Below are 14384 nucleotides of genomic sequence, written 5' to 3'. Positions count from 1 at the left end.
ATATTTGGTTGTTTATAATTAAACTCGTTAAATACATTTACCAATATTGTTCTGTGATTAAAAGATAGCAAATATATCATACACATGTCTGCTATAGCAAAGCGGCTTGAATTCAACAATACACTCTTTCAACCACTGTTCTTCAGGATAATTCAAATATAAATTAGCCATGAAAAGTGCAAGCTTAGATTCCATACCAGCACCAACTTGATCATGAATTGCTCCATTAACACAAGATCTCTCCGTTAACTAAAGGGGAAGTAGTGTTTTTGACTGGAAGAGTAAGGAACAAGAAATTCTGGTAATTGTTTCTTGGAGTTCTTGCATACACCGTTGAAAAAATTGAAATCTGCTTTATCCAAATATGCAACTTATATTACGGTATTGTACTTTGATCGGTAGTTATAAAAGTCAAAGTTACACTAGATTTTGGAGTGCCCACACCACCTTACCAGCAATGATCACACACTTACGGATTATCTTCTTTCTGATTCTCTAATTTTTTACGTTCAATTCCTGTCAATGAGACGCCTCTGGTTAAATGAGAGATTACGTGAAATATGTAATAAGGCATCAATTTAGAAAGCACGTGCTTAGAATGCCCATTTACTAGATCTGAAAACAAAACAAAAACGAAGTTCTGAACACAAATTCCAAGTTTTTGTAGAAGCTGAAGCCTCTAAACTGTTTTTAACAGTAAACTAATTGTTCTTACAATCGCGAGGAAAATTCACCAAATTCACTTGGGCAGCTGAATTACTTGAACATATTGATTAAATATGGGACATTTTTTAAAATAAATTTTTAAATAGTCAAGATAAACATATTCCTTATAAAAATAAAAGGGTGGCTGCAAGTAAAAATCCAGATTGGCTAACAAGGTGTATAAGGGATAAAATTAAAGAAAAGCATCACAAGTTTAAGAAATTTAAATTAACTGGTATGACGGGAGATTTAAAAGTTTATAGAAGATCAAGAGAGTTGGACAAATAGGAAATTGGGACATCCAAAAAGATGTATGAGCAAAGGTTGGCTGGAAATGTGAAAATGTGCTGATGATATTAAAGCTTTGGATATTTCTCGATGTGAGGAGGAAGCTGCTGCTTTGCAAAATGATTTAGATCACTTAGTGAGTTCAGTGAATAAATGGCAGATGGGTTTTAATTATAATAAATGCAAGATAACGCATGTGTATTATGATAATTTGAATTATAAATATAATTTGGATGGGAATAACCTTAACAGTGTTATGGAAGAAAAGGATCTTGATGTTGTGGTTTGTTGGTCTCTTAAGCCATCCAAGCAGTGTGCTGTTGCTATTTGTATGGCAAACAGGATTTTAGGTTGTATCTGTAGAAATAATGAATACAAATCTAAAAAGGTTATAATTTCATTGCATAGGTCACTGGTTCGGCCACATTTGGAGTATTGTGTTCAGTCTGGGGATCCTTACTTTAGAAAGAACATTGAATTGTTGGAAAGGGTTCAGAGGAGAGCTACAAGGATGATACCTGAGATGGAATAGTTGTTATATGAGGAGAGGTTAAGATCTTTGAAATTATTTTCTCATGAATAAAGAATTGTTGAGGTGTTTAAGGTTAAGGGAATTAACAGTGGTGATGCATCATCTTTTTTCATTCTTAATGATGAGAATGGTAGGACAATGAGACACAAATATAAATTTTAGCAGGGTAGAAATCATCTTCAGCTAAGATAGTTTTATTTTGTTCCCTAACAGTGTAGTTGGCCTTTGGAATGGGTTGCCTTAGGATGTGATAGAGACAGTAAATTTAAGAGTTTAAGGGAAGGCTTCATAAATATATGAATGATAAGGGTTGGCTTTGGTTTTCTTATAGTTTTACTTTGGTGGATGGTACAGTCTAGATTAACCAATAGGTCCCTTGTTGTCCTGAAATATTATGTATGTTGTCTTAGTACCAAAATATGATTCAGATAATAAGCTTTACGATTTTTGGTATGTTTTTATGTCATACCAATATCTGTTTCAGTGTAGACTTTTGGCAAAATTTACGCTGTGCAGTTTGGATGTTCAATTAAAATAAGACTTTTTGCAATCTAAGCTATGTTACAGAGGTGTCAAATACTTAGTGATCTTATATAAATAGATTCATGACCATTTTCCCGCATTAATGGACAAAAAAAATTCATGTCTATCTACGAGCAATAAAAGCACTAAGTGAGGTATCGTTAGAAATATAATCACCTCTGTATATGCCATAAAAAGTTTTGTTTGTTTGTTTGTTTTGAATTTCGCGCAAAGCTACACGAGGGCTATCTGCACTAGCCGCCTCTAATTTAGTAGTGGAAGACTAGAGGGAAGGCAGCTAGTCATCATCACCCACCGCCAACTGTTGGGCTACTCTTTTGCCAACGAATAGTGGGATTGACCGTCACATTATAACGCCCCCACAGCTGAAAGGGCGAGCATGTTTGGAGTGACGGGGATTCGAACCCGCAACCCTCAGATTGCAAGTCGAGCGCCTTAACCACCTGGCCATGCCGGGTCACCATTAAAAGATAATTTTGAAAAGTATTCTGATCTGGCTGCAGTGTTATAGGCCTAGCCCTTCTAGTCTTTTTAAGACGGCTATGATTGTTTAGAATATTTATTAGCCATTCCTGATGCTGCTAGTCTTTCTTCGCATTGTGTGTCTTCAGTTATCAGTATTAATAATGGACGATAAAAGTGTCTCAACCAATTAGGTAGAATGTCAGCACGTTATTGTCTATCAGTTTATGAAATACCGCCATGAATACAGTAAGCTTTGATTTTGACCTATAGCTTGACGACTAATCGGCCGCTCTAAATACATCTGCAGGGATATGACTAATATCAGATGGGACTATATTATTGTACAAATCGGACGTAAGTAGCTATAATTGTATTGTTAAAAACAATCAGTAACATGATCTGTGAAATATATACATTTGACACAACAATAAATGTTTCTATCTTTACAAGGGAAATAAATACGTCTCTTTTTTTCTTTTCTAATGCCACAGATACCTAAAATTAACTCACTGCTTCATAAATCTTACTTAATTTACATACATTTAAAATTGACTTGATGTTCCTTAAAACCAGCAACTCACAACAAACGTAACATGTAATATATATATATATATATGTAAATAACGTACGTGTGTAGCCAGGTAGATTGGAGATATAGGGAACAGGGTAAGTTGGAATGGCTGTAGTGACCATTGGATAGACTCTGTCGTAATTTTGGTTGTCTCCATGGCACGTGGGTAGAAGGCAGTACCCAGAGAACGATGGAGTAGTGCGCATACACAGATCACAAGGCGACGCTGTAGTAGTTGGTGACGTTCCTATGAATAAGATAACACTTTTACTTCAAAGATATTAACTCAAAGTATGTGATATTTTATGTACTGTATTTAATTGTAATAATAAAAAAATCAACACAGAAAACACCAAGTCAAAATGCTAACACTCATCTACAGATGAACATCTGTGAAATTATCCGTTTTCAGTAGTAAGTTCACCATATTTCATTTTTTGGGAGAAACGTGTGATCGATAGCCCATGTGTTAAGTCTCGTTGCCTTTGATCATCTGAAGTAATCACGAACACCGAATAAGGTAAAGAGTGCTTTGAACTTTTTATGCATGCATGAACAAGTTACTACCGTTTTAAGTGCCATCAATTCTTGAAATTCAAAAATTTAATAAACCATAAACGTATTTTCGTTACGGTACCCTTACATTTGTTGAGTATCGTTGGAAAAACAGTGTGATAGAAGAACAAGACTGACTGTGCTGCTCGAGATGATTATCGTTCTCGTGCTTACCAACACTGATTGATAAGATATGAGTATAATTTTATAATCCTGGCCTAATCTTTTTAAAGTTCGTGTGAATAATATAGCAGATAATACTGAAAGCTCTGAAAGATCCAGGCTATAGTCATAAAAAATATTTGTATATATACATAAACAGGGGTGTGCTTTGCATTTCCATTGACCATGGAAACGTCAGTGTAACATGAATCCAGAAAGGACGGTGCATCTAATCACAATGAAAGCATTATACAAAATCTATCATAGCTTAAACTGTAACAAGGAAGTCTGGTGTGCTACAGGAAAGCCAAAGATTTATACGGAGAGTAATATCGGTGTCAGGGAAAGTAGTAGATTTCTCTCGGCGACATGAAAGGGTTGTATTGTGCCTGACCGAACACAGACACACGAGTCTGGAAGTATGTTAAATAGCGTTCATTACATTTAAAACGGATACAGTGGCAGCTTAGCACGCGCCACACTAGTCAGTTTCGCTGTATTAGGTAAAGAGTTAAAAGAAAAAAAAAAGATATTTTACCGGAGTAATGATTCAGACCTTTCCAACAATTCTTTGTATAATTTGGATAAATGAAACGTACAGAAGTTTTTTCACGATGATGGTTTTTTATTCTGTTTAATAAGGCATCCATATTATTTACAATTATACAGCAATCACGTGTTCCTCTAATAAAAAGTTAGCACACTTAAAAATATATACATTTTTTTCACAGTTACTAAAGCCGATGTTGGTTTAATCATTTATATTAAACTTCATAATACATAAAACTTTTCGTAGTTTCTAATGTGATTGCTTCCTGATGTGAAAGTTTTAGCTGGTGTAGAAATAAACTCAGAAATATATTAAAACCTTTCTAAGAATCCATGGTTTGCATCCCATAGTGTGCTCCACACGTTGGGACCATGCGCTAACCGGCCCTAATTTTGAAGTAATAGACTTGAGGGATAGTCAATACCACCCACAGTCAACTCTTAAACTACTCTTTACCAACAAAAAGTGGGATTGACTATCACATTATAATGCTTCCATGGCTGAAGGGGCAAGCATGTTCGGTGAGGGTTTTCGAACCCACGACCCGCAGATTGCGGTTAGAGCACCCTAGCAGGAGGTCATACCATACCCCTTGTGTTTTGAGAGTAACAGTCAAATGCCGGTTTTCTATTTTTTTCGAGAATTCTAGATGGTAAAACAACACGATTCTCTGATGGCCGTACTGATCTTTATGCCATTTACTTTGAACACTGTAAATTATAAGGTTGAGATCAGTGTCAAAGTTTTCGTTGACATCATCGACTGAGCTTGATACATTTTGAAACTACTCTTCCATACCGTCAACTTTAAGAAGTAATTATATCATAACGGACTTACTAGCAATGTATTTCAAACACCAAACCCAAGGAGACATTTTACGCTAGACTCACCCAATCACACTGTAACTTTTAGGAAACCTTTTACAGGGGTTTGAAGAATATTCCACAAAACTCAACTTAAAGATTTCCATAAAGTATGCAGTGGCATTGTAGATCTGTTATATCAGCTCAAGGTGGACATACTTGATATTAAGATGGATATTAAGATTCGTCAAATTAATTTTTATATCATTGATCGATATTGTTGTTGCAGACCTTCTAAAACTAGAAGGATGAAAAGTCAGAGACTGTTGTAAGAGAAGTTCTGTTAATACATAATGCTTTTGTCTTACGAATACAATAAATCTCACTTTCTTTAATAATCTACAACTTAAAACTTAGCTACTTGCTAAATATACGTTAATGATTTGTTGATCCCTAATCATTTTATCAAGTATTTATGGATTGTTGTTTACATTGAGGTTAATCGCTCTTAGAACTACTTTCTCCATCATCAGTTGTACTTTGTTTCATGACTATGATTAAGCATTACCGTTCGATGCCACAATTTTCATTCTAACAAGCTTCTAAAAAGGACGGCGAGGTCATCTTAGACCACACACCCTCCACTGTACACGGACTTAAATAAACACACATAAGTTTGTCGGAGCTGCATCGGAGGTCCTTGCAGGTATGTGGTCGAACGGGATTGTTGTGTTTCCAGTTTCGTTGGTCATTTTTCTCATGACAACAGTCGAGGTGTGGCTTGTGAACTTTCAGCAGCTCCAGATCCTTGTTTATATTTCTGTTAATGGAGCCAGAAAATATGTCGCAACTGACTTGTAAAAAAGGTTCGGAGAGTTCTGTCTTGTGACCATAGCCTTCACTTTGCGGATGAGAGCATTGTTTTGGGTCGTCTTAAGGTATGGTTTCGAAGCCCTAAATGTTCTACTGTACAACTTTTTCTCGATCCCTTGAAAAACTTTGACGGCTACCTCCTTCAGAACCCGAGATTATTAGTATCTGCATTGTTTATCTATCACGCTATATGACTATCCTTCCTCGGGAAGGAATGCGACATATTATTCTACATATAAGTAATATGTTGTGGCCAAATGGTTAATAATTCAATGTAAACCAACCATATAGGTGCTAAGCATGTGTCTCGTTGCGCCACGACCTGCATCTGTGGCGACGTGCCACTGTTCTACAACATATAAATAAAGAGCGATTAATCATCTGTAAGTAACTCTGACAAAAACAATACCTAGCTACGGATATTTTAATGTTTAATTAAGTGGATTAATATCTGACTACGTGTACAATATCAAATGACAGTCGTTTATGAAAGAAGATACCTTACTACGAGTATTGAGTCTAAGGTATTGAAGGAATTCTTTCCTTACTACAAGTATAGTGTTTAATATAAGCAAACAAATGACTGACTACGAGTGTAGTGAAGACATAACTACCTAAGTACAAGTATAATTTAGTGAATAATTCATTTGCTATTAGCGTAATGTCTATTGAACTGAATAAGAAATTCATTGACCACGAGTAGAATGCCTAGTGAAGTGACAAAATAAATACAAGACTTGTATAATGTCTAGTATAGTGAAGAGATAAATACCTGATATACCCGTAGTCAGGTATTTAGATTTTTACTACGCTAGATGTTACACTCGTAGTTTGGTATTTAGATTTTTACTACGCTACATGTTACACTCGTAGTTTGGTATTTATATTTTCATTACACTAGATATGATTCGTGTACAAGTGTTTATTTACCATATTAAACGTTATATTTGTGACCACTCTTTATTTCTTCATTACATTAGACATAATACTCTTACTCTGGGTATTTGATTCTTCTCTACACTCGACTTTAGACAGGTTGTCATATGTTTATATTATATTTTCACTACAATAGATATTATATCTTTTCTCCTCCACTACATTAAACATTACAAGGTGAAATAAATATTCTGAGTTGGGTTATTCTGTTGAGGGCTAAACGTGGCTTAGTGTGTAACGCGTAGATGACCAACCCCTTATAGTTTACTTTGGCCAAACTGGCAAAACGAAACAGTAACCAAACAAATCAATCCCGTGACGGCTCTGAGACCTTTCTTCAAATTTTAACTCAGGTATTTATTCAAAGTCATATAATTAACTGAGGGTATGTACAACTTACATGTTCTTGGAAGCAAGTACCTGAACATACTTTGTTATAATTTCGGCCCCTTAACACAGTCTAGGTAAGAAACTGGCCCACGAGCATAAAGAAGCTGGAATTCTCTGGTTTCTAACGCGTCGAGCTGCAAATTCGAAATGTAAATCATAGAGAATGAGTATAATGTTTAGTGAAGTGAAGAAATAATTACACGAATAAAGGCCTAATGTATAGTGTAGTGAGAATGAAAATACCTGATTACGAATATGTCTAGTGTAGTGGTTTGTTTGTTTGTTTTGAATTTCGCGCAAAGCTACACGAAGGCTATCTACGCTAGCCGTCTCCAATTTTGCAGTGAAAGACTAGAGGGATGGTGGCTAGTCATCATCATCACACACCGCCAACTCTTGGGCTACTCTTTTACCACGAATAGCGGGATTAACCTCAACATTATAACACCCCCGCCACTGATAGGGCGGGGATTCGAATCCGCGACCTGCAGATTGTGAGTTGTCTAGTGTAGTGAAGAAATAAATACCTAATTGTCATTAAATGTTAAATGTACTGAAGAACTAAATATCTGACTAGAGAATAATGTTTAGTGAAGTGAAGATATGATTATACTGACACCGACCTCTGTGTTCGTCGATTCTCAATTGTTATAAGACGAGGGGGTCCTGGTGCCCCAAGTTGATTCATACTCCTTTGTTTCCCAATGCTGCTAAGTACAAAGAACATCTCGCTCTTGAAATCTCTATATAAACAATCTGAACACATTCTATATAATCTGAGTGTATGAAAGTGTTGCATCGGAAAGGGTTGTAACACACCATTCGCAAAATCGATTATTTTCGGTGACATCACACCATCCACGTTAAACAATTCCAAAACGTAGTTGTAATACACGTCTTTTCATCGCATTTTTATATCGATTATGGTTGCAAAATAACTTAATGATTTATATATTCGATAACCATTTTAATATAATCTACTCACCCCTCTGTATTACAGACTGAAATGATAATTCAATTATTCTTTTACAGATAACTAATGAGACGGTAATTTCAAAAGGATATCTCAAAGTGTTTATTTGTTGTTGTTTTTTGTCTGTTTCTTTAAGTGCAAAACAAATGAATGAGTTAGCTGCGCTCTGTCCACTGCAGGAAATCGAACCCCAGATTTTACTGTTGTAATTGTATGAACTTGCTGGGGAATATCTCAAAGTGCGACGTACCCTAGGGAATGTTGTGAACTTCTAAGCCTAAGAAGTAACATTTTAAAGCATAAGATTGTAATGTAATATTTATTCCGCATTTCTATAGGCTCACGGTCAGTTGTTCCATCTTATGTAGATATCAAACATGCTCAGAACCTTAAGGTGCTTAAAAATAAGCATGGGGAAGGAGACATGGTATTATAAATATGATTATTCAAAGTACTTGAATCACAATGACATGCAAAATATGATATGAAATCAGGTATTAAGTACCTAAATAAAAATAATTGGCCTGGAGAGCATGTTGGGTAACTACACACCTGATTGTCTAGTTCACCCTGGGATTAGCAAAATATACTCCGAAAACGTTGTTTTTTCAAGATAAATTCCATAATTTGTATTGTGCCGAAAAGTCGTTCTTTTCATGATTCCATAATATACTTCAGCCTTTCATGACACGTGTTTGTTATGATTGATATATAATAAAGATATACAATCAGACAAACGGTTCGAGTTTTGCTGCCATATCAGTTTTACCGCCTTAATGCTGCGAATGAAGGATCAACTGAGCGACGAGGTCAATAACAAAATACGTAAAGCTGCCTATAAACGTAAGTAGCGTTTAATGCCGAGAGTACCACGGTACCATTGCATTGGACGAGCCGTTCTTGTGCCTCAGTTCAAAATAATTAAAGAAACAGCCCATGCCCCTATCTATAACGTAACTTTTCAAGGTCAGTATTACCAGGTATCTTTGGTAGTGATGTATCTATTTGATGCCCCTATCTATAACGTAACTTTTCAAGGTCAGTATTACCAGGTATCTTTGGTAGTGATGTATCTATTTGATGCCCCTATCTATAACGTAACTTTTCAAGGTCAGTATTACCAGGTATCTTTGGTAGTGATGTATCTATTTGTTGAAGAGTACTAATTATGTTCCATTTAAATGTAGCAATCATTAACTGAGTTTCTCTGCTTTAAACAACAAAATTTATCATTTAGTAATAACCAGTTGGACGCGATAGTTTCTCATGTCCATAAGAATCAATATTTTCTTATAACTTCATCAACTATATTAATACCTTTTACAGAATTTCATAAATTAATTTCTAAAAAGTAAGAGATATACCGGACAAAGTGTCGCTGTTTCTAACTTTTTCAAGATACAAGAACAAAGAACATAGATATCCTATAGATCAAATAATAATAATGTAATTTTATCTCTAGTAATGATCATTGTCGTTTGCAAACACCTTTGGTTGTGAATGTGAGATTTGAATAATATCTTACACAAACATTATAAATTACTGCTGAAAATATCATTCTTTTGTCACGTACAGTTTATTTCTTTGTTGCCAAATAGACTATCTGCGCTGTACTCAGTGCATGTATAAAAACTCAAATTGTAGTGTTATAGGCCCTCAAGATTACCCCCGAGCCACTGGAGGGTACTAGCGAATATGAAGGTCAAGAATACTGCCATACTGACACCCCTTTCGTGAACATTCTGTCGTAATTCTATTTGATGTAATTCAGTGAACACTTATAAAGAAGCATTTAGTTAATAATAGACATGTGTGTATAATTGGTCCTTTTTTACTTGTAACTTAGATGGACAATGTTACTGAAAACATGAAACGACTTATCTAAGGCTTCACTAAAAGTAAAATTAACTTGAAATCTTGTTTTTTGTTGAAAACAGATGATACGACTTTCTGTGATGTAACACCCAAATAACACTTATTGCAAACGTTTTGTAAATCATTAAAGTTATGTACTACTACAAATATAATCTATTGTGCTTGCTATAAGTTTTGTATTACCACAGACTGCCATGTTTTGAACTTGAAAGAAACATTTATTGGAAGGTGAGAAAACTTTTAAAAGTTCTAGTTTAATGTTTTACTACAAAGTCACTATTTTATCACCCATTGTATCATTACCATCACTAGATGAGAACAAATATTATACCTACACGAATATATAACCAGAAAACTGATGCCTTGCCTTTTAAAACCATGTTTTAGATTTATTATCCAATCATTATTCCCAGCTTATGTTACATTAGATAAATATGCCGCGCACGACTAGAATAGAAAGAGTTTCCAAACGTTCTGTGGTTTAGGAATAACTCGATAAATGCACTATGCTTCATTCTAACTCAGATTTATTTATGATCTATACACCTAAATATATCTATTTATCAAGTCCAGATATAAAGCTCTAGAGATTTATCGTTTTTTTTATGTTAATAACTTTTTCCTCCCACTGCTATTAATTTCGATAGCTCAAAATATTTAAGGAAAACAATTGTTAAGAGTATTTGATACAAATCTAATTGAGTTTACCTTATCACTTAAACATTGAGGAATACTTGGAAATATTTGAGTAAAGAACGAAGAGTTGTTTTCAGTATTGATGTCTTAAAGGAATTCATGGATGACATATAATTATGTCTCAAAGCATTTAAGATATATGTAATTAAGGCTCGTCACAAATACAAAATACTGCTATAAATAAACATAGGTCTAGATTCACCAAAAATGGAAGCTATTCTTTAGGAAGCAATACATGATACTTGTCTACTCCAACAGACAGTGATAAGGAAAACAGTAACAGTTAATTTCACACCACTTATATGCCATTAAAACTAGCTGCGAAACTAACAAATATGGTGCAAAATAAACTACGTATATTTTAATTGATTGAAACGTAACACATTTCGCCATAAACCGTGACTGCATACAGCGCACTAATTTATGTAAACCTTTTTTTTATCCAGTTATGATTGTTGTATCTAAAATGCATCTGTTTTGATTTTCTGGGATAAAAAAGCATTAAATTACAATACAGAAATACAATTGTAAAATACAATTATTGCAATTCAAGTGATATTTATTTTTAATATCCGATTCTTTGCAGCGTAGAATCAGAGATATTAACATGTAACGAGTAAGTGTTATCTAATGGTTAAATTTGTTGAAGGGAAGTGTGAGAAGTCCTCAGATCACCAGGTTATACATTTCAAGAACATTCAATTATATATCACCTGCTATGGTTTTCGAACAATAACATTTAGTTTTAGTTTTACACAGTAAGAATATCCCATATACTGCAGGAAATCTGAAAATCAGTGACTTCGCTGCTACCAAAACATATACTCAGAAAAGCCTAACTCGGGTTTCTTGACGATATCTGGTTTAGCATGCAGGAAAAGAAAAAAATAGAATCAACGGAAGCACATAGTTAATTAGCATTCGTTAGTAAAGTTCCAAAAAAACAATAATACTGATCATATTTTTGAAGTCGCAGTAACGTAAATAAATTTTGACTTAAATACAATTATCTTACTTTTATAAAAATAAAACAAAATTATTTATCGTGTATTGATAATGAGGAATAGCCATAGTGATAAAATGATATATTACGACTTGCAGGAAATAGAAAATATTATGTCTCTTCTTTAGATATATGAATCAGTATATACTCTATTCACATGTCTGGATAAAATGATATATTACGACTTGCAGGAAATAGAAGATATTATGTCTCTTCTTTAGATATATGAATCAGTATATACTCTATTCACATCTCTGGATAAAATGACTTTCAAATTCTCGGTCGGTAATCACTGATAAGTCTTTTCATCATAATTGGTCACCTATTAAACTGAATGTATATTCACTGTGTTCTGCTAATGTTGTAGTTATCACTGTAACTGAAACCTGAGTTTTGTGATACAGTTTTCTTGGGTAGAAACGTTTATTTTACTCATTTATTATGTTATGAAATACTAATTATTTCTCATCAGACGCCCATAGGCACAGGTACTTCAATAAGGATTTTAACTTAAACTTAAAGGCTCGACATCATATCTGCATATTCACGAAATGCGTTTGGACCTTTAACCATGAGGCAACTGAAGGTTTCATGCAAATACAAATGAAAAAGTTGAATAAATTTGCCTATAAAATAATCTTTGTTTAAGAAAATGTTTTGAATTACTATTAATAACTTCAGTGTTTTATTGTGTGCAATTATTTAGTTGCTATTGTAGATTTTAGATTATGAACTTGTAGTGCCACGTGCTTACTTAAGCGAATATATTTTTTTATTATTATTAAAACACGAGCGGCTAGCCGGAAATTCAGGATCAAATCCTCACAGTAAAACATTCAACAACAAATATCGTCTTACGTAGTTATTATAAACTACACTTTAAGCAAGCAAGAAAATAAAGCTGTAACAGCATTGTTTAAAGTCTTGAAATCAGAGTAACAAAGAAGAACAACGATTGTGATCAGTCCACAAATGTATCTCCGATTACATTTCGACAGGGCTTAGTAACAGCGACTCAGTCAACAAAGTTACTGTTGCCCCTTGGACAACTTCTGGCTGATATAACAGCTTTAACATGCCAAACAGAAAGTTTGTAAGTGTCGAACATTTGGATGCCAGTATTCTAGTTGAATGTCAAAGCATTATATATATATATATATACAGAGAGAGATACAGGTATAATTATATGCTGTTAAATTATAGAGGTATGTCGACATCAAGCTGAAAAAAATGATTACTTGGATATTCTAATCAAAAACTGGCGTTAAAAGTTACAATCAGTAGTGAAAGTTGTAGTGGCATCACACTTCAGAAGCATACTTAACTACAAACAAACTATGGCAAATAATACTAAAATATATAGAAATGTTTATATAATATATATATATATATATATATATATACATAAAACGAATAATTTGTCAACTTTTTAACCATTAAAGATGAAAGATCCACTTTCCAGAAATTTTCCTGTAAAATAATACGTGATAGCGATCATATGTGTTGAGGCATAAATGTTGACTAAAGAAACTAGTCTTAGCTAACTTGCAGTTTGTAGTCTTATTCTTCAATGATGTTTTACATAATAGAGTGGACATACATTATTTTAGTATTTCAAGTAGCATTTGGTTCTTTCCTTTATTGAATACTTGTTTTGAACGGTATGCTTTAATATTACACTTTTAGTGAGAAAAGAGATTGGTCACATACGGAAAACCTGAACCGCAAAGTGAAAAAAAAAAAAACAAGTTGAAGGTTTAGTCTCGTATGAACGGCATAGTAAATCGTACGTACGATATAATTTCTCGTACATTCGAGATAATAAGTCGTACGTACGAAAGGATGCGTCATCACTGTGCTATTATCTCATACATACGAGATGAGAACTTAATTTTTTTATCAGTTTGCGGTTCAGGCTTCTGTATTCACAGGGAAATACATTATGGGGAAATAAATTCAAATACTATAGTTTTACAGACCTTAAAGAATTGTCCCGTTACATCACGGCTAAAACATAATACTATGGAGAGTAGAAATAAATTTTATTTGTAAGTTCTCTTTAAAACATAATAATAAAAGGGTCAGAAAGAACTGTTCCCGTTAAATTCCTGTTCAAGTATAATAATAATACAGAAATTAGAAAGAAATTTCCACGTTAAGTTCCACTGACACAAAATAATGATAATAATACACGGATTAGAAAAATCTTTCCATAATAATATTACTAAAGATATTAGAAAGAAATTTCCTGCATTATGTTCCGGGTGAAACAATAATAGTAATACGTGGATTAGAAAGAAATTTCCTGCATTATGTTCCGGGTGAAACAATAATAGTAATACGTGGATTAGAAAGAAATTTCCTGCATTATGTTCCGGGTGAAACAATAATAGTAATACGTGGATTAGAAAGAAATTTCCTGCATTATGTTCCGGGTGAAACAATAATAGTAATACGCTGATTA

The 14384-nt window shown here is 33.9% G+C and overlaps 1 protein-coding gene across 1 annotated transcript in view; it reads right to left on the bottom strand.

The window, feature by feature from the left end:
• LOC106466780 (H2.0-like homeobox protein) overlaps positions 1-14384 on the bottom strand; it is a 29392-nt gene that overhangs the window by 12090 nt on the left and 2918 nt on the right. Inside the window, exon 2 of the mRNA XM_022395623.1 lies at positions 3163-3351. Within this exon, the coding sequence (XP_022251331.1) occupies positions 3163-3351 (189 nt within the window). The remainder of the gene's footprint in view (positions 1-3162; positions 3352-14384) is intronic.

The sequence above is a fragment of the Limulus polyphemus genome, unplaced genomic scaffold (assembly GCF_000517525.1).
Source record: "Limulus polyphemus unplaced genomic scaffold, Limulus_polyphemus-2.1.2 Scaffold76, whole genome shotgun sequence".
Classification (NCBI taxonomy): domain Eukaryota; kingdom Metazoa; phylum Arthropoda; class Merostomata; order Xiphosura; family Limulidae; genus Limulus; species Limulus polyphemus.
Note: the sequence above shows the minus strand (reverse complement) of the source record. Positions and strands in the feature narration are given on the sequence as shown.